This window comes from Pseudorca crassidens, chromosome X (genome assembly GCF_039906515.1).
Source record: "Pseudorca crassidens isolate mPseCra1 chromosome X, mPseCra1.hap1, whole genome shotgun sequence".
Lineage (NCBI taxonomy): Eukaryota > Metazoa > Chordata > Mammalia > Artiodactyla > Delphinidae > Pseudorca > Pseudorca crassidens.
Window position 1 is genome coordinate 58930505 of NC_090317.1, and position 22245 is coordinate 58952749.

A 22245-nucleotide genomic window follows, 5' to 3' on the forward strand; every position below is an offset into this window, starting at 1 on the left:
TTTGTTTGTGTATGCATGTATATTTTCATAAAAATGCAATACTAATTTATATACTGCTTTATAACCTGCTTTTTAAAAAGACTTAATAATACAACAAAAATCATTTTGCATGTCTATGATATAATTTTCAGTGATTGTGGATATGCCATTTTTATTTAATCCCATGATGTTGGATTGTTTTGAAAAATTTTACTTGATACTCCTGTAACAAGCAGCCATCTTTATAAGTAAATATTTGTGAGCATCCATTATTTTTTGTAAGATTTTTTTTAGTGGAATTATTGGGTCAAAGTGTATGGATTTTTTTAAAATTTTGGAATAATTATAGATTCATAGGAATTTGCAAAGATAGTACAGAAAGGTCCTATGTATCCTTCATCCAGTTTCTTCCAATATAGTGCAATATCAAAACCAGGAATGTGACACTGGTACAATGTGTGTATGCAGTTTTATCACATGTGTAGATTCTTATGACATTACCACAAGGATCCCTATTGTTGCCCTTTTATAGCCACAGCCAAATCCCTCCTTCCCCACACCTGTTACCTAATCCCTGGCAACCACTAATCCGTTTTCCGTCTCAATAATTTTGCCATTTTGAGAATGTCATATAAAAGGAATCATACAGTATGTAGTCTTTTGAGATTGACTTTTTTCACTCAGTGTAATTTTGTTAAGGATCACCCAACCTGTTGCATGTATCAATAGTTCATTCCTGTTTATTGCAGAGTAGTATTCCATGGTAAGGTATACTTTCTTCTGGCCTTCATGGTTTCTCATGAGAAATCTGTTGTTTTTCCCCTATAGCTAGTGTTTGTTTGTTTGTTTGTTTTTCTCTCAAGGCTGCTTTCAAGATTTTTTTCTTAGTCTTTAATTTTTAGAAGTTTGATTATGATGTGTCTTGGAATGGATTTCTTTGGATTTATTCTATCAATATTTGGAATTTGTGCACCTTCTTGAATCTGCAGGTTTATATATTTTGTCAAATTTGGGAAATTTTCATCCTTTATTTCTTTGAGTACTTTTCAGCCAACCCTCTTTCTCCTCCTTCTTCTGGGAGGAAACATGTCTATTAGATCTTTCACTATAGTTCCACATGTCTCTGAGGCTCTGTTCATTTTTTTTATTCAAAGATATTTATTACACCTATTGACAGCAGTGTACCCTGCTAGACACAGTGGATTATATGAAGGAGTATAGCCAAAGTGGTAACAATACTAAGATAGTATTGATACAGAGAGTACAAAGATAGTACAAAGAGCAAGAAGAGCCCAAACTGCATGTATTTCTGTTCATGTTCATATAGTCTGTTTTCTCTCTTTTGTTCATATTGTGTCATATTTCTACAGTTCTACTTTTAAGTTCACTGATTCTTTCGTCTGTGCATTCCATTCTGCTCTTGGACCCAACCATTATGTTTTAAAGTTTTAATTATTACATTTTGGGTTTAAAATTTTCCATTTGGTTCTTCTTTAAATCTTATACTTGTTACTTGTGGAATACATCAGGATTTTCAGAACTCTAGTGAAGAAGCAGGTATCAGGAGACGACTAACCCATGATTGATTAGAACAAGAATTCATTACTAAGATGGAATGAACTGATGAGGGATGGTTGTGACTTTTTATTTTTTAGATTACTGTTAATGTTTTAATGTTCTTTTTTTCTGGATTTAAGGAGCCCTTTTTTTTCTTAAGCTATCTATAAATTATAATGATTATGTATATTGTGCTTTGTAAACAGAAATGAACAATTTATCTTTTCTCAAAAAAAAAATCTTCTACTTGTTTGCTAAGGCTTTCTCTTTCTTTGCTGAGACAGTTTGTTTCATTTGTTTCCAGCATGTATGTTTGTAATTGGTCATTGATGCTTTTTTTTTTTTTGGCTGCGTTGGGTCTTCAATGCTGCACATGGGCTTTCTCTGGTTGCGGTGAGCAGGGGTTACTCTTCGTTGTAGTGTGTGGGCTTCTCATTGCAGTGGCTTCTCTTGTTGCAGAGCACGGGCTCTAGGCACACGGGCTTCAGTAGTTGCGGTGTGTGGGCTCAGTAGTTGTAGCGCACAGGACCAGTTAGTTGTGGCTCGTGGGCTTTAGAGTGCAGACTCAGTAGTTGTGGTGCATGGACTTAGTTGCTCCGCGGCCTGTGGGCTCTTCCCAGACCAGGGATCAAACCCTTGTCCCCTGCATTGGCAGGCGTATTCTTAACCACTGTGCCACCAGGGAAGTCGCTGATGCACTTTTATGATTGCTACATTAAATCTTCAGACAAGTACAGCAGCTGTGTCGTGTTGGCATCTGCTGATTGTCTTTTCTTATTCAAGTTGAGGTTTTCCTGGTTCTTGGTATAATGAGTAATTTTGGATTGATACCCAGGCATTTTTGTTATATAATGGGACTTAGATCTTATTCTTAGGCTTCCTCTGACACTGCTCTGGTGGGGAAAGGGAGTGCTCCCTTGTTACTGCCAGGTGGTAGTGGAAGTCCTGGTTCCCCACTTGGCCTCTCCTGGCACCCAGAGGTTGGAGAACTTCCCTATTACTGCTGAGTGATTGTAGTGCCGGCTCTCCACTAGGCCTCCACTCATTCCAGCCTGGCTAGGAGGAGCAGCAGTGTCTCGACACTGCTCCCCACATGGCCTCAATGACACCGTGGGGAGAGGGTGTGGCCTCATTACTCAGGCAATGGTGAGAGACTTCACTCTCCATTTGGCCTCCTATGACACCACTACAGTGGGACTGGGGAGCGGTCCTCATTACTGCTGGGTAGGGGTGAAAATCTAGGATCCCATCATGGTCTCTGCTGACATGGTAGAGGATGGGGACTGTTTCTCCATGTGGGGATGAAAGTCCTGGCTCCATACTTGGCCTTCTTTGACACCACCCTACCAGGGAGGTTGGGGCACCTCATTACAGCCTGGTGAAGAGTGGAAGTCTACACTCCCCATTCAACCTTTAATGGTGAGTGTAGAGGTGGGGCCTTGGTTTTTTTCTATGGTCTTTAACTGGGGTAGAACAACTATGTCTAAAAGTTTTTTATCTTGCTAGGTTGCCCCTTTCCTGGTCTTTTGACTAATGAGAGCAGACTTTTGTTGGGGCTTTGTTTGTCTGAGTCCATTGATGTTTCTTGGTTGCCATTTTCTCTGGTAACCAGTCTGAGATACATGAGGCAAAAAGAGAACCCAGGGAGGGAATTCCCCGGTGGCACAGTGTTTAAGAATCCGACTGCTAATGCAGGGGACACAAGTTCAAGCCCTAGTTCAGAAAGATCCCACATGCCGTGGAGCAACTAAGCCCATGCACCACAACTACTGAGCCTGGCCTCTATAGCTTGCGAGCCATAACTACTGAGCCTTGCGCCACAACTACTGAAGCCCGTGCGCCTAAAGTCTGTGGTCCACCACAAGAGAAGCCATCGCAATGAGAAGCCTGCACACCACACCGAAGAGTAGCCCCTGCTCACCACAGCTAGGGAAAGCCCACACACAGCAATGAAGACCCAACGCAGCCAATAATTAATTAATTAATTTTTAAAAACAAAAGAAAACCCAGGGAACTCTGCCATTTTGTTCCTTTGGTCCCAAGGTCCCTAGCTGGTCTGCTTTTCTTCTCTGTACTTCAGGGTTTTCTTATGTTTGTTTTATATATTATGTCCAAAATTTTTAGCTGTAGTTAGCAAGAACGATAGAGAAGAGTACCTTTACTCCATCTTTCTGGAAATGGAAGTCCCAAAGTTTCTGAAAGTTTCTGGAGTTTTTAGGGCTTTTGATACATAATGTCAAATTGTCCCTCTCCCAAAGTGGTATCAACTTGCATATCCACTGGTAGTTTATAAGCAAACATGTCTGTTTCTCTAAACAAACAAGAGCACTGGGTATTATCAAATCTCCATTGCCAGTTTGAAAGTAGAAAATATTTTGTTTAAATGTGTATTTAATAATTCATGAAGTTGACCATCCTTTCTTAGTGTTTATTGGGTATTTATACTTTTTCTATGAATCCCTTATTCATTTCATTTGTCTATTGATTATTCTTTTCTTATCAACTTATAAGCACAATATAAACATTAAGGGTAAAAAAATAATTAAAAATAAACATTCATGAAAAGCTGTTCAGCATCACTAATTATTGGAGAAATGCAAATCAACACTACAATGAGGTATCACCTCACAGCGGTTAGAATGGCCATCATCAAAAAAATCTACAAACAGGGCTTCCCTGGTGGCACAGTTGTTGGGAGTCCACCTGCCGATGCAGGGGACACGGGTTCATGCCCCGGTCTGGGAAGATCCCACATGCCGCGGAGTGGCTGGGCCCGTGAGCCATGGCCGCTGAGCCTGCGCGTCTGGAGCCTGTGCTCCGCAACGGGAGAGGCCACAACAGTGAGAGGCCCGTGTACCGCAAAAAAAAAAAAAAAAAAAAAAACAAAATCTAAAAACAATAAATGCTGGAGAGGGTGTGGAGAAAAAGGAACCTTCCTACACTGTTGGTGGGAATAGAAATTGGTACAGCCACTATGGAGAAGAGTGTGGAGGTTCCTTAGAAAACTAAAAATAGAGCTGACATGTGATCCAGCAATCCAACTCCTGGGCGTATACCCGGAGAAACCCATAATTCAAAAGGATACATGCACCTCAATGTTTATTGCAGCACTATTTACAATAGCCAGGACATAGAAGCAACCTAAATGCCCATCTTCGGATGAATGGATAAAGGAGATGTGGCACATATATACAATGGAATATTACTCAGCCATAAAAAGAAATGAAATTGAGCTATTTGTAGTGAGGTGGATGGACCTAGAGTTTGTCATACAGAGTGAAGTAAGTCAGAAGGAGAAAGGCAAATACCGTATGCTAACACATATATATGGAATCTAAGAAAAAAATGTAATGAAGAACCTAGGAGTAAGACGGGAATAAAGACGCAGACCTACTAGAGAATGAACTTGAGGATTTGGGGAGGGGGAAGGGTAAGCTGTGACAAAGTGAGAGAGTGGCATGGACATATATACACTACCAAACGTAAAATAGATAGCTAGTGGGAAGCAGCCACATAGCACAGGGAGATCAGCTCGATGGTTTGTGACCACCTAGAGGGGTGGGATAGGGAGGGTGGGAAGGAGGGAGACACAAGAGGGAAGAGATATGGGAACATATGTATATGTATAACTGATTCACTTTGTTATAAAGCGGAAACTAACACACCATTGTAAAGCAATTATGTTCCAATAAAGATGTAAAAAAAAAAGAAACTTTGCAGTTTCATATTAACTATAATGATAACATAAAGTTTGCTTATATAAATTTTCTGTCATGAGTAAAATTTTTGAACTAATTTTGTATTGTGAGGGATGAACCTATTTGTGTGTTTATATATACATATGCAGACACATACGTGTATTTATTGGTACATCACTGTATAGGAAACAAATTCCAAAGAGTATATGCCAAAATAGTCGTAACAGTGGTTATCCCTAAATGGTGGGAAGACAGGTAACTAACTTTTTTTTTTATTTGTTTACCTTGATTTTCTGATTTCTCTACAGTATGAATTAAAAACAGATTTAACTGGTTATGCCACAAAGATAAGGGATCATATTACAGACATGTATAATAGTGTAGCCAAAATTTGACATACTATACCAGATGTTCGTTATAATTTTGATTATGTACAATTTAATCCACAGTTCGGGGTGTTTATTTCCAGGCTGCTACAGTATAAAAATGTTTCAAGTGGTCATTAAATTTGAGCATTTTTCTTTATGCTTCATTACTATCAAACCTTCCTACTTTGATACATAATTTCCTGAAATTTTAAACCACTTTTCCAAATTGCCTCACAACATACTAATCAGTGACCCATCTTAAGTTAGCCCTTTCCCATGTGGCTCCTTCCTTCTTTGTCATTTGGATTCTGTTCCTGCTTAATTCATTTATTTATGTGTGTGTATACTTTCTCATCCCCAAACCTCTTCTTCAGGTCAGCTCATTCAGGAAAGTCTTTCTAATGATTGAGAAGAACAAAGCATGTATCTTTGTGTTCTGTAGTCATATGTAGCATGAAGTGGTACTGTGATCTTCACATTTTTTTTAAAAAAGCAATATCTTAGTTATTTTAAACATCACCGGGACATTTCCTTGGAATTTTGACATTGTTAAATTTCCAATATATTCTTTGGGGGAAACACTAAAATGCATTTCACATGTATGTATTTGTCTTAGTAGCTTTCTCATATAATAGAGTTATATTTATTCATGGAATCACTATAGAGGAATCCCTCATATTATTAAATTCTCCAGGGTTAAATGTTATGTGGTAAGAAATGGTGGTAGGACATCTCTGCACTTTCCAAATATAGGAGATCCCCACCTTTGGATGAAGTGTATTCTTTGACAATATCTATTAAAGCAATTTGTGTTGAGGCAAACTTTTGTCTACTCACCCCTGCATTTCACACAGAGACTGTCATAAGCTTCGTAAGGGTTGTCCTTGCAGACTGGTTTAAATGCCTGTTCATCCTTCAAATCTTAGTTCAAATATTATCACCTTCCCCTGCCTCATTCATGTACTTAGGCTTTTGCTCCTATATTTAGGTAGAACTCGAACTTCTTTCTAAGTTAACATTTATTACAATTTAATAGTAATGATAATTAACATTTATCAAGTACTTAATATATGCAGGCTCTGTTCTAAGTTCTTCACATGGATTAACTTATCCCTCACAACAAATCTGAGATAGGTGCCATTGTCTTTTCTATTATTCAGATGAGGAAACTGAGACACAGAAAAGGTAAATGATTCACCCAGGGTCACAGATTTAGTAAGAAGGAGAAGCAGAATTTGAACCCGGACAGTCTGACTCTAGGGCTTACACTTTTAACCACCATGCTATACTGTTTCTCAGAGTAGTTGTAGCATAATTAGCTTTACATTTCTTATCCAATATGAGGAACAGAACCATGGCTTGCCATTTCTATTCCTAGAACTTAAGTATTGGGTTGGCCAAAAAGTGCCTTCAGTTTTTAAGTAAAAGTAAGACACATTTTTCATTTTCACCAAGAGCTTTATTGAACAATGTATTCACCCTTTTGTTCCACTACCTTCTGCCATTTTTCAGGCAACTTCATAATTCCATCTTCCCAAAACTTTTTATCTTTTTGAGCAAAGAACTGTTCCAGGTGCCTTCTAGAGTCTTCCGGGGAACTGACACTTTTTCCATTAAGAGAATTTTGTGAAGACCGAAATAAATGGAATCCGAAGGTGCAACGTCTGGTGAATACAGCGGATGAATCAGAACTTCCGAGCCAAGCTGTAACAGTTTTTGCCTGGTCATCAAAAATACATGTGGTCTTGTGGTATCCTGATGGAAGATTACGCGTTTTCTGTTTACTATTTCCAGATGCTTTTTGTCGAGTGCTGCTTTCAGTTGGTCTAATGGGGAACAGTACTTTTTGGAATTAATCGTTTGATTTTCTGGAAGGAGCTCATAATAGAGGACTCCCTTCCAATCCCACCATATACACATCACGTTGTTTAGATGAAGACCGGCCTTTGGTGTGGTTGGTGGTGGTTCATTTAGCTTGCCCCACAATCTCTTTTCTTCCACATTATAGTACAGTATCCACTTTTCATTGCCTGTCACAATTTGTTTTAAAAACGGAACGTTTCAGTAGAGAATTGCATGCGGAAATACGGTCAAGAAGGTTTTTTTCCCTAGTGGAACCCAAACATCAAAGCGATTAACATAACCAAGCTGATGCAAATGATTTTCAACACTTGATTTGGATATTTTGAGTATGTCGGCTATCTCCCACATGGTATAATGTTTATTGTTCTCAATTAATGTCTCGATTTGATCACTATCAACTTCAACTGGTCTACCTGACCATGGAGCATCTTCCAGCTAGAAATCTCCAGCACAGAACTTCTCAAACCACTTTTTTTTTTAAATGTTGAGCCTTCTTTTAATTTATTTATTTCTATTTTTGGCTGTGTTGGGTCTTCGTTTCTGTGTGAGGGCTTTCTCTAGTTGTGGCAAGTGGGGGCCACTCATCATCGCGGTGTGCGGGCCTCTCACTGTCGTGGCCTCTCGTTGCGGAGCACAGGCTCCAGACACGCAGGCTTACTAGTTGTGGCTTACGGGCCTAGTTGCTCCGTGGCACGTGGGATCTTCCCAGACCTGGGCTCAAACCCGTGTCCCCTGCATTAGCAGGCAGATTCTCAACAACTGCGCCACCAGGGAAGACCGCAAACCACTTTTGACATGTTCGGATCAGTCACAGCACCTTCTCCATACACTGCACATATCTTTTTGTGCGTTTCAGTTGCATTTTTACCTTTCCTGAAATAATAAAGAAGAATATGCAGAAAATTGCTTTTTTAATTCCATGTTCAATATTAAAATTGCTACACAAAAATTCACAAATTTTGATAAGTCTTTCGTAAATGCACACTGATATGACAGCTCTCACATACAGTCTAAGAAAACTGTTTTGAATAAAGTTAAAGAAAACTAAGTGCTACTAGAGCCATCTTATGGAAAAAGCCAAATGAACCTTTTGGTCAACCCAATATGTACATTATGCTTAGTACTTTGAGTAAAAAAAAAAAAAACTACCTGCATAGTCTTGTTTCTTCTTTTTTTATTTTTTTACATCTTTATTGGAATATAATTGCTTTACAATGGTGTGTTAGTTTCTGATTTGTAACAAAGTGAATCAGTTATACATATACATGTGTTACCATATCTCTTCTGTCTTGCGTCTCCCTCCCTCACACCCTCCCTATCCCACCCCTCCAGGTGGTCACAAAGCACCGACCTGATCTCCCTGTGCTATGCGGCTGCTTCCCACTAGCTATCTACCTTACGTTTGGTAGTGTAGATATGTCCATGCCTCTCTCTCGCTTTGTCACAGCTTACCCTTCCCCCTCCCCATATCCTCAAGTCCATTCTCTAGTAGGTCTGTGTCTGTTCCTTTCTTACACCTAGGTTCTTCATGACATTTTTTTTCTTAAATTCCATACATATGTGTTAGCATACGGTATTTGTCTTTCTCTTTCTGACTTACTTCACTCTGTATGACAGACTCTAGGTCTATGCACCTCATTAAAATAACTCAATTTTGTTTCCTTTTATGGCTGAGTAATATTCCATTGTATATATGAGCCACATCTTCTTTATCCATTCATCCGATGATGGACACTTAGGTTGTTTCCATCTCTGGGCTATTGTAAATAGAGCTGCAATGAACATTTTGGTACTTGACACTATTTGAATTATATTTTTCTCAGGGTATATGCCCAGTAGTGGGATTGCTGGGTCATATGGTAGTTCTATTTGTAGTTTTTTTTAAGGAAGCTCCATACTGTTCTCCACAGTGGCTATATCAACTTACATGCCCACCAACAGTGCAAGAGGGTTCCCTTTTCTCCACACCCTCTCTAGCATTTATTGTTTCTAGATTTTTTGATGATGGCCATTCTGACTGGTGTGAGATGATATCTCATTGTAGTTTTGATTTGCATTTCTCTAATGATTAATGAAGTTGAGCATTCTTTCATGTGTTTCTTGGCACTCTGTATATCTTCTTTGGAGAAATGTCTATTTAGGTCTTCTGCCCATTTTTGGATTGCGTTGTTTGTTTTCTTGTTACTGAGCTGCATGAGCTGCTTATAAATTTTGGAGATTAATCTTTGTCAGTTGCTTCATTTGCAAATATTTTCTCCCATTCTGAGGGTTGTCTTTTGGTCTTGTTTATGGTTTCCTTTGCAGTGCAAAAGCTTTGAAGTTTCATTAGGTCCCATTTGTTTATTTTGGTTTTTATTTGCATTTCTCTAGGAGGTGGGTCAAAAAGGATCTTGCTGTGATTTATGTCATAGAGTGTTCTGCCTATGTTTTCCTCTAAGAGTTTGATAGTTTCTCCCCTTACATTTAGGTCTTTAATCCATTTTGGGCTTATTTTTGTGTATGGTGTTAGGGAGTGATCTAATTTCATACTTTTACATGTACCTGTCCAGTTTTCCCAGCACCATTTATTGAACTGGCTGTCCTTTCTCCACTGTACCTTCCTGCCTCCTTTATCAGAGATAAGGTGACCATATGTGTGTGGGTTTATCTCTGGGCTTTCTATCCTTTTACATTGATCTATCTTTCTGTTTTTGTGCCAATACCATACTGTCTTGATTACTGTAGCTTTGTAGTATAGTCTGAAGTCAGGGAGCCTGATTCCTCCAGCTCCGTTTTTCGTTCTCCAGATTGCTTTGGATATTCTGGGTCTTTTGTGTTTCCATACCAATTGTGAATTTTTTTGTTCTAGTTCTGTGAAAAATACCAGTGGTAGTTTGATAGGGATTTCATTTAATCTGTAGATTGCTTTGGGTAGTAGAGTCATTTTGACAATGTTGATTCTTCCAATCCAAGAACATGGTATATCTCTCCATCTATTTGTATCATCTTTAATTTCTTTCATCAGTGTCTTATAATTTTCTGCATACAAGTCTTTTGTCTCCTTAGGTAGGTTTATTCCTAGATATTTTAATCTTTTTGTTGCAATGGTAAATGGGAGTGTTTTCTTGATTTCACTTTCAGATTTTTCATCATTAGTGTACAGGAATGCCAGAGATTTCTGTGCATAAATTTTGTATCCTGCTACTTTATCAGCTTCATTGATTAGCTCTAGTAGTTTTCTGGTAGCATCTTTAGGATTCTCTATGTATACTATCATGTCATCCGCAAACAGTGACAGCTTTACTTCTTCTTTTCCGATTTGGATTCCTTTTATTTCCTTTTCTTCTCTGATTGCTGTGGCTAAAACTTCCAAAACTATGTTAAATAGGAGTGGTGAGAGTGGGCAACCTTGTCTTGTTCCTGATCTTAGTGGAAATGCTTTCAGCTTGTCACCATTGAGGATGATGTTGGCTGTGGGTTTGTCATATATGGCCTTTATTATGTTGAGGAAAGTTCCCTCTATGCCTACTTTCTGCAGGGTTTTTATCATAAATGGGTGTTGAATTTTGTCAAAAGCTTTCTCTGCATCTATTGAGATGATCATATGGTTTTTCTCCTTCAGTTTGTTAATATGGTTTATCACATTGATTGTTTTGCATATATTGAAGAATCCTTGCATTCCTGGAATAAACCCTACTGGATCATGCTGTATGATCCTTTTAATGTGTTGTTGGATTCTGTTTGCTAGTATTGAGGATTTTTGCGTCTATGTTCATCAGTGATATTGGCCTGTAGTTTTCTTTCATTGTGACATCCTTCTCTGGTTTTCGTATCAAGGTGATGGTGGCCTCGTAGAAGGAGTTTGGGAGTGCTCCTCCCTCTGCTATATTTTAGAAGAGTTTGAGAAGGATAGGTGTTAGTTCTTCTCTAAATGTTTGATAGAATTCGCGTGTCAAGTAATCTGGTCCTGGGCTTTTGTTTGTTGGAAGATTTTTAATTACAGTTTCAATTTCAGTGCTTGTGATTGGTCTGTTCATATTTTTATTTCTTCCAGATTCAGTCTTGGCAGGTTGTGCATGTCTAAGAATTTGTCCATTTCTTCCAGGTTGTCCATTTTATTGGCATAGAGTTGCTTGTAGTAATCTCTCATGATCTTTTGTACTTCTGCAGTGTCAGTTGTTACTTCTCCTTTTTCATTTCTAATTCTATTGATTTGAGTCTTCTCCCTTTTTTTCTTGATGAGTCTGGCTAATGGTTTGTCAATTTTGTTTATCTTCTCAAAGAACCAGCTTTTACTTTTATTGATCTTTGCTATCATTTCCTTCATTTCTTTTTCATTTATTTCTGATCTGATTTTTATGATTTCTTTCCTTCTACTGACTTTGGGGTTTTTTTGTTCTTCTTTCTCTTATTGCTTTAGGTGCAAGGTTAGGTTGTTTATTCAAGGTGTTTACTGATTCCTAAGGTAGGATTGTATTGCTATAAACTTCCCTCTTAGAACTGCTTTTGCTGCATCCCATAGATTTTGGTTCATCGTGTCTCCACTGTCATTTTTTTCTAGGTATTTTTTGATTTCCTCTTTGATTTCTTCAGTGATCACTTCGTTATTAAGTAGTGTATTGTTTAGCCTCCATGTGTTTGTATATTTTACAGATCTTTTCCTGTAATTGATATCTAGTCTCATAGCGTTGTGGTTGGAAAAGTTACTTGAAACAATTTCAATTTTCTTAAATTTATCAAGGCTTGACTTGTGACCCAAGATACGATCTATCCTGGAGAATGTTTCATGAGCACTTGAGAAAAATGTGTATTCTGTTGTTTTTGGATGGAATGTCCTATAAATATCAATTAAGTCCATCTTTTTTAATGTATCATTTAAAGGTTGTGTTTCCGTATTTTCATTTTGGATGACCTGTCCATTGGTGAATGTGGGGTGTTAAAGTCCCCTATTATGAATGTGTTACTGTCGATTTCCCCTTTTATGGCTGTTAGTATTTGCCTTGTGTATTGAGGTGCTCCTATGTTGGGTGCATAAATATTTACAATTGTTATATCTTCTTCTTGGATCAATCCCTTGGTCATTATGTAGTGTCCTTCTTTGTCTCTTCTAATAGTTTTTATTTTAACGTCTATTTTGTCTGATATGAGAATTGCTACTCCAGCTTTCTTTTGGTTTCCATTTGCATGAAATTTCTTTTTTCCATCCCCTTCCTTTCAGTCTGTATGTGTCTCTAGGTCTGAAGTGGCTCTCTGGAGACAGCAAATATGTGGGTCTTGTTTTTGTATCCATGCAGCCAATCTGTGTCTTTTGGTGGGAGCATTTAGTCTATTTACATTTAACGTAATTATCGATATGTGTGTTCCTATTCCCATTTTCTTAACTGTTTTGGGTTCGTTATTGTAGGTCTTTTCCTTCTCTTGTGTTTCTTGCCTAAAGAAGTTCCTTTAGCAGTTGTTGTAATGCTGGTTTGGTGGTGCTGAACTCTCTCAGCTTTTGCTTGTCTGTAAAAGTTTTAATTTCTCCATCAAATCTGAATGAGATCCTTTCTGGGTAGAGTAATCTTGGTTGCAGGTTTTTCTCCTTCATCACTTTAAATATGTCCTGCCACCCACTTCTGGCTTGCAGAGTTTCTGCTGAAAGTTCAGCTGTTAACCGTATGGGGATTCCCTTGTGTGTTTGTTGTTTTTCCCTTGCTGTTTTAGTATGTTTTCTTTGTATTTAATTTTTGACAGTTTGATTAATATGTGTCTTGGCGTATTTCACCTTGGATTTATCCTGTATGGGACTCTCTGTGCTTCCTGGACTTGATTAACTATTTCCTTTCCCATATTAGGGAAGTTTTCAACTATAATCTCTTCAAATATGTTCTCAGTCCCTTTCTTTTTCTCTTCTTCTTCTGGAACCCCTATAATTCTAATGTTGGTGCATTTAATGTTTTCCCAGAGGTCTCTGAGACTGTCCTCAGTTCTTTTCATTCTTTTTTCTTTATTCTGCTCTGCAGTAGTTATGTCCACAATTTTATCTTCCAGGTCACTTATCCGTTCTTCTGCCTCAGTTATTCTGCTATTGATCCCATTTAGAGTATTTTTAATTTCATTTATTGTGTTGTTCATCGTTGTTTGTTTCATCTTTAGTTCTTCTAGTTCCTTGTTAAATGTTTCTTGTATTTTATCTATTCTATTTCCAAGTTTTTGTATCATCTTTACTATCATTATTCTAAATTCTTTTTCAGGTAGACTGCCTATTTCTTCTTCATTTTTTAGGTCTGTTGGGTTTTTATCTTGCTCCTTCATCTGCTGTGTGTTTTTCTGTCTTCTCATTTTGCTTATCTTACTGTGTTTGGGGTCTCCTTTTTGCAGGCTGCAGGTTCGTTGTTTCCGTTTTTTTTGGTGTCTGTCTGCAGTGGCTAAGTTTGGTTCAGTGGGTTGTGTAGGCTTCCTGGTGGAGGGGACTAGTGCCTGTGTTCTGGTGGATGAGGCTGGATCTTGTCTTTCTGGTGGGCAGGTCCACGTCCGGCCCGCAGTCCCGAGGACTGTCGCAGCTTCGGCTGCCGGGGCCCCTCCAGAGCCGGCAGCCTCATTGAGGCCGCCCTCCCCTCGGGCTCTGTGGCAGTTCCATGACGACGGAGGGAAGAGACCCCCAGCCGGGAGTTCCATCTCTGCGGAAACACGGGCTCCATCAAAGTCTTGTTTCTAAAGTGACATTTTCTAACTTTAAAGCTAAAATACTAAAGTTTCTTAGAAATTTTTTACCCCCTAGCAAATGAAAACAAAGGATTTTAAAGCACTCTGTCTTAATATGTCATGAAATTGAAATGAAAAATTATTTTAATAATTTGTTTTTTATTTTATGTACCTAATGTTGTGGGAATCAATTTCCAGCTTGACTTTATAGGAAATGTAAGGAGCATACTGGTATAGTGGAGAGAATATTGTCCGAAGTGTCTACAGAATTACTACTTCCAATTAGTTATTTAACCTTGAACAAATTTCTTATTTTCTTGTGTCTTGATTTCTTCATTAGAAGTTGGTGGTGGGAGTTAGTCTAAAGAATTTAGAAAGATCCCATACAAATCGAACACCCTTAATGGTCAGATTTTGCATGTGTGTGCAGAAAGCCACCTGTCCTGTGTACGTTTTTAATAATGTATGTGACAGTATTTTAAGCAAAATAGCTAAGATCCTTTTTCTTTTAAAGCTGTCTCCAACTTTCTCACTTCTTTTTTTCTGTGATTAAATTATCTTACAGATCTTTGCTATAGCTTAATCAATTTATAAATATAAAACCAGCAGTATAGATAAATGGACTGGTTTTGGTTTTTCAGTCTCAATAGTAAGGCAGCTTATACCAGGAAGGTTGACTGAAAGAGATAAGTTCGAATTTATTATTTATAGGTTGCCTTGTTCCAGAGAAAAAAAGAAGTTCATGTTCATTTTTAAATCTTGTATGCTTTCTTCCTTTAATAATATGCATGTATTTAAAAAGTCCTAGTTAATAGTTTTAATAGAGTTAATACTTTATATGGTATATTAAGGAGATTTAAGAAATACACTGAGATATAAACTGACATCACCATTCACTCTCTTTTATTGCTTAAAGTTTGGCTTCTTTTTTTCCTCCTCCTTTTCTTATGTTTTGGGCCTGTTCACAGACTTTGTAACTTGGACGTTAAAGTCTTTAAAAGTGTATTTTCTGATGCTGCCCTAATTGAGTCATTCATGTCACAACTAGTCACAAGTTGTTCTGTTCTTGATAATTAGTTTCTCTTCTGAAAGAGAACTACTCTGATAATATAACAGAGTACTTTAAACCACGCTTTCCTTTTCTCTTGATATTTTTTTTAAGTCAGGAAAAAGAAAAAAAAAGACTATGGATGTGTTTATTTTATGTATCCAAACCTGTTCCCAGCTCATTTTATTTTCCTTTTGAAGCTCCCTGGTTATAGACAAATTTCTTAGCTTATAGTGTTACATAGTCATTCTCTTCTCTCTACTTTTACTTCTAAATCTCTTTTAAGAGTTTTGTCTTTTTTCCTGAACCTTTTGAATAAAACATATCCTGAACCCAATAGAACAGGTTTTTAAAATTTATATAATTGTTTCTTCAGAGAAAATTTTCATTATTTCCCAGGTCAAGCACCAAGAAGTGAAAGTGCTGAATATTTATGGTGTAAGAACCCACCTTTTGAGGGAGGAGTACTATGGAATTTGACATTACTCATACTTGGAAAAAAAAGTATCTTCAGAAGAATTTATCACAATTAGGATTCTTGAGAGAAGACTTTTTACTATTCTGTCTGAATGTTCTTGTTTTTATATATCTAGGTTAGCTATGTTGTGGTTTTCTCATATTTATACTAATTATGATGAGCTGTTAATGATCATCCATGTGCTCATCATTTTGTAGAAATCAAAAACTAAAATATTATAGTATTAGAATAAATTCTAAATGTTGTGTAAATTTGATATTTTTTATTCATTAAGTGGGTTTTACTGTGGCTTATTTTCCCTTAAAACTGTTACTTAAGTAGACAAGTACATCTAGACTTTGGTCCCATTTTATAAATGATAGGCACATAATAATCAGTATTGCCAGCTGAGTGGAACCAAAAGCCTTCACTTGTTCTAAAAATTGAGGCTGTAATGTTGAAATCATAATCTAAACTCATCGTTCTTCCTCTTGGAAGAATCACTTGAAGACAAATGTTGGCAGCCATTGTAACTAATGCAGTTGTACCTGAGTAAATCAAACATAATCAAAGTATATACCATTGAGGCTTTGTGACTTGAATTCATTCCTCAAAGTTAATAAAATGAAATGTATAGAAAGTAAATGATGTGAAGTTTGGTGATTTATAGTTCAGTTGTTCAACAGTGAAATGCATTTTAAAGATACATTATTCATGAGCAAATTAGCTTGTTTGTAAGACATATGACAAAATTATGGCTTCTAGACAAAAAATAGGAATTGTTTAATAAAAATTTGTCTTTTTTAATTGAAGTATAGTTGATTTACAGTGTTTCAGATGTTCAGCAAAGTGATTCAGTTTTATATATATATTATTTTTCAGATTCTTTTCTATTATAGGTTATTACAAGATATTGAATATAGCTCCCTGTTCTATACAGTAGGTCCTTAAGTCTTTTTTTTTTACTTTAAATACTGGGTTTTATTGAAGCCTAACTCTAGTATAGTCCATTCTTCATTAGCCACAGCAATCTATATCTAATGATTTTTTTCCTTTTAATGATGTTATTGATTTCAAAGGTGTTTTTCTCCACTTAAATAAATATGAAAAAACAAGGGAATTTACATTTGCCACAGTTACTCTGCTCTTAGTTAATGAAGGTTTTATGTTATTCTTTCTGAGCACATACTAAGTACTCGTTGACTAATTCTGGTACTCAGTTTATCTTTACCTCTGTTGAGTATCTACTGCTCAAACTTGCTCATTCTTGAATCAGCACCAGCTTTTACTTTCTTCCCATTTTGAACAGGGTAGAAATTTGTGACCTTTTACAGTATAATTCAGGGTTGACCAATACTCTGGTACTTTATATTAAATATTTTTCAATTGCTGTGTTGCATTCAGTGAAGCAGACATAAAATTCATTTTGTAGTCTTTTGTTTAAGACAATCTTATATTAATGTTTTAGGCATTGTGTAATAAGCTAGAACATATAATTCTCTCAATATTTTCAATTTGTAAACAATTTTAATTTTTCTTTTTACAAATCACGTTTTAGACCTTTTAATTCTTCATCTAATGCTATGTCAATACTGCACCGCACCGTAGTCTTTAAGTATGTGGCCAAGAATGTACTTAAGACATTAAAATGCCTTAAATTTACTTTAACCTTTTAGTATTCTTAATTTAAGAAATTTTCATGGCTTATATTTGGCTTGATTTAGAATTTGTAAAACCGTAAGTGTACAATTGATGTTTACCTTCAGGTAGTATGGGGATAGTGTATAGTTCATTTAACAAGAAAGATGCATTCTAACGATACAGTATTGTATGGTAGTTGAGAACAGTCTGGGTTCGAATCCCAGCTCTTTTACATACTAGTTGGATTGACCTTAGGAAAATTACTTAATCTCTCTGTGCCTCAGCTTCCTTATCTATAAAATAGGGATGATGATAGTACCTACCTCAGGATTGTTATCAGGATCAAATTCATGTGAACAGTGTGTGGCACTTAAAAGTGCTCAGTACCTATTAGTTTTTACTTAAAAATTGATCACCAGAGTTAGAGAGATCGTAGGAACCATAGAGGTGTGTTCCAAAAACATGGATGAATACTCTTGGACACATGTGTTGGTGAACTGAGCCAGTGATTATCTGTATTTATTTCAGAATAATTTCCTGCTCCAAAAGCAGACTTCTGATCTGTGTACAGACCAGAAATGCCTGGCAGAGATTCCTTCTAAGGAAACTGGAAATACCATTTGTTCAAAATGAAAATATTTTAGGTGACTTGTTAAATGAGTTTTCATTACAATGGAATTGAGGTTAGATAGGAGAAGTTTGAGAGCCAGTTAGGAATATCAATTAGCTTGTAAATACTGGTCAGTAATGCATCATTTTTTTAGCACCCCCTAGGGTGCTGTAGTCTCCTCAAATGCATTCTTCAGATAGCTGAAATGTATCCTTTCAGGATTGAAATTTATTAGGATTGAAGTTTTTTAATAATTACCTTCCTAGCATGTTTCACACATTTCCTTTGCCATAGTATACTGAATATATGAAACATAATTTAACCTTTTTTTGTTTGTTTGTTTTGTTTTCTGGTCCCTAACTTTTTTAATTTAATTTTTATTGGAGTATAGTTGATTTACAATGTTGTGTTAGTTTCAGGTGCACAGCAAAGTGAATCACTTATACATATACATATATCCATTCTTTTTTAGATTCTGTTCCTATATAGGCCATTACAGAGTATTGAGTAGAGTTCCCTGTGCTGTACAGTAGGTCCTTACTAGTTACCTATTTTATATATAGTTAACCTTTTTCTTATAATTTAGGGATATTGTGAACATTATTTATTATATTTCATTGTAATCCAGTGATGCCCTTGAGGCCTATTGAGGTGTTTAAGTCTATTTGTTCCTATGCTAAATGACCCTAGACTGTGATGCTTTTATCATTTCTTACATCTACGTTTTATATGTCTTCCTCCAGCTGTTTTCATGCAACTGTCAGGATGTTCTTTCTGGCCGCTCTTTCCACACACTGCTCTTCTCCCTTATTTGCTACTTGGAATCTGCAGAGGGCCAGAAAACAAGATAGCCAAGCTTGTTGAAATTGATGTAATATTAACATAACCAAGTCCTGAGAAAGTGGTTGTGTTAGTCTATGGGTATTGTAACATCTACCTTGGGTGCTGAAGCCTTTCTTCAGGGGGGTTGGGCACACTTCCTGGTTCTTGATTGTGGATGAAATACTTCTGAATAAATGAGGTCTTACTGTAATTGCAATATAAACAGAGGTCAGTATTGGTTAAGTGTATTTGATACACTGATAGCAAATCATTGTTATCCATTAATGTAGGGGTTTTCTAAGCAACCCTAGGTTAGCCTAGTTATTTTATCTTTTTAAAGTAGTAATGTTACATTTTTTTAATCTATAAATCAATTTAACTTCCCCTCCCTTCAGGTAATTTGATTCAAGTTTTAAGATTTTTAAATATTTGAAATTTATTTATTATGTTTTCCAAAGGTGAACAAGTTATATTTTTTACACACATAGTGCATCTTTCAAAACATACCTTACATCTTTATTTTCAACTCATCCTTTTTTATATCCTAAATGAATCTAATATGGAATTTATTTTCTTTTAAAATAATTTGTAAGTGAGCAAAACATCATCTCTGTAACCCTTCCATTTGACATTCAGTTTCACTTTTTTACAGTACTTTTTCTAAGCAGCTTGAAATCTCTATTTTTGTGTACATGGTCCATCAGTAACAGCTGCTTTATTCTGAGATTTGATGTTACAGGATGTTATTTATCTGTGATATGATTATATATTTATGAATACATAGTGTGAATATATATTTACGAATACATAGCGTGAATATATACACATATGTGTATATATATATATATACACATAAGTGTATATATAAATGGATAATCAAGAATTTTATGTAGGTACTGGTTTATATAATCTTTTCTGCTTTTATGATTCTTTAAAGAAAATGTTATATACCTTTCATAAAAATGAGTTTAGATAATGATTTAACACAATCAGTGGTGCCTTTTTTCTTTTCTCTTTTATTAGTATTGTCATGAAGCACGGATTTAATCTTGCAAATAAACTGATTTTTCCTAGTGATCTTAAGTTGACATTCAAGGGTTTGTTTTTTGTTTTGTTTTGTTTTTTCCATTAAATTCTGTTGAGAAAGTGCAAACTGACTCTGGAGTTACTCTGGAGTTTTTCTTGGTTGGATTCAGAAACCAAACTGTGTACCATATGTCATGAAACTCAGTTCCTCACTTGGTATCATAAAGAAAATGTGTTTCTGACCTTTTCTGTCTTACTGACACAGTCATATTCTTACTTGGACTATATTACATAAATGACATTTGGCCTTTATGCCTATATGAAAGACAAGTTATGAGCCACATCGATCCCTATGTACATAAATTATTTAGTCCTAGTTAGGTTGCCCAACAAAATGCACTTGTTGACTAACCCATATGTAAAGTTTCTTTAAATGCATTTGGAACAATTTTGCTTACTTGTATGACTGCTGTGTATGATAGTCTCAGAAGCTTGAGAAATAGAGTTCCTATTTTTTTCAGCAAGCATTCATTTAGGTTTTACATTCACATTTGTAATGTCATCAGTTTCTGGGTTAACATCTGTCATCATTGAAAGAATCATGGCTGATGAGTATGAAGTTAGATTCATAAAACTTTAGAACTAGAAGAAGTCTTGTAGATGGAACTAATTCCACTCCTTCCATTTAATCATGAGAACAGAGGCCAGAGAGATAAACTGACTTGGCCAAATTGATACAAAGACCAAAGTAATACCAGACCTGCATAGCCATCCTCTACTGTGTCACCCTGCTACTGCACATTAGACTTCTCACTTTTGTCACTTTTAAATGTGTACATTACTATTGTGCACATTCTGAGTAGAAATCCCACTTCCCGTGTGTTTCAAAACAACAACTTGTAAGAAGGCAGTCATTTATGTGAGAAATGGGTGTTCCAAACCCAATTTTAGAGAACTGAAAGTGTGTTATTTCTGGTTTGTGTTGAGTGATGTCTGACTTCTGAGTTTCAGATGCTCTTGTTTCAGTGGTGCTGATTGTGACTGCCACTCCACCAAAGTTTTTCAGTTATTACCCTTATGCTATGGTCTATGAATTAAAACTTCTTTTGTAGTTTCTTTTTTTTAAAATTGAAGTATAGTTGGTTTACAATGTTATGTTGGTTCCTGGTGTGCAGCAAAGTGATGCAGTTATATATATGTATATGTGTGTGTGTATGTATATACATATATATACATACACACACATATATATATATATAACTTTCTCAGATTTTTTTCCATTATAGGTTATTACAAAATATTGAATATAGTTCCCTGTGCTATAAAGTAGGGCCTTGTTGTTTATCTGTTTATATTTAGTAGTGTTTATCTGTTGATTCCAAGCTCCTAATTTATCCCTCACCCCACCTTTCCCCTTTGATAACTATAACTTTGTTTTCCATGTCTGTGAGTCTGTTTCTGTTTTGTAAATAAATTCATTTGTGTCATTTTTTTAGATTCCACATATAAGTGATATCATGTAGTATTTGTCTTTCTCTTTCTGACTTACTTCACTTAATATGATCATCTCCAAGTCCATTCATGTTGCTGCAAATGGCATTATTTCATTCTTCTTTTCATGGCTGAGTAATATTCCACTGTATATGTATACCACATCTCCTTTATCCATTCATCTGTTGATGGAAAATTAAGTTGCTTCCATGTCTTGGCTATTATAAATAGTGCTGCTGTGAACACTGTGGTGCATGTATCTTTTCAAATTAGAGTTTTATCCAGATATATGCCCAGCAGTGGGATTGCTGGATCATATGGTAGTTCTATTTTTAGTTTTTTAAGTAACCTCCATACTGTTCTCCATAGTGGTTGTACCAATTTATATTCCCAGTGTAGCAGGGTTCCCTTTTCTCCACACCCTCTCCAGCATTTATTTGTAGACTTTTCGATGATGGTCATTCTGACTGGTGTGAGGTGGTACCTCATTGTAGTTTTGATTTCCATTTCTCTAATTTTTTTTTTGGAGTATAGTGGATTTACAATGTTGTTACTTTCTCCTGTACAGCAAAGTGAATCAGTTATAAATATACATATATCCACTCTTTTTTTAGATTATTTTCCCATGTAGGCCATTACAGAGTATTGAGTAAAGTTCCCTGTGCTATACAGTAGGTCCTTACTAATTATCTATTTTATATATAGTAGTGTGTATATGTCAATCCTAATCTCCCAGTTTATCCCACCCTCCCTTTCCCCCCAGTAACCATAAGATTGTTTTCTACATCTGTGACTCTATTTCAGTTCTATAAATAAGTTCATTTGTACCATTTTTTTTAGATTCCACATATAAGTGATAGCATATGATATTTGTCTTTCTCTGTCTGACTTACTTCACTCAGTATGACAATCTCTAGGTCCATCCATGTTGTAACTGGCATTATTTTGCTCTTTTTTATAGCTGAGTAATATTCAATTTTATATATATACCACATCTTCTTTATCCATTCCTCTGTTGATGG

The 22245-nt window shown here is 36.1% G+C and overlaps 1 protein-coding gene across 2 annotated transcripts in view; it reads left to right on the top strand.

Annotated features, from left to right (window-relative positions):
* CHM (CHM Rab escort protein) overlaps nucleotides 1-22245 on the top strand; it is a 198447-nt gene that overhangs the window by 153640 nt on the left and 22562 nt on the right. Inside the window, exon 13 of one of the 2 annotated variants that reach the window (XM_067724235.1) lies at nucleotides 15576-15724. The exons of the other annotated variant lie outside the window; for it this stretch is intronic. Within the exon in view, the coding sequence (XP_067580336.1) occupies nucleotides 15576-15709 (134 nt within the window). The 3' untranslated portion in view covers nucleotides 15710-15724. Of the gene's footprint in view, nucleotides 1-15575; nucleotides 15725-22245 lie in introns of those variants that run through there. 2 annotated transcript variants of the gene reach the window in all.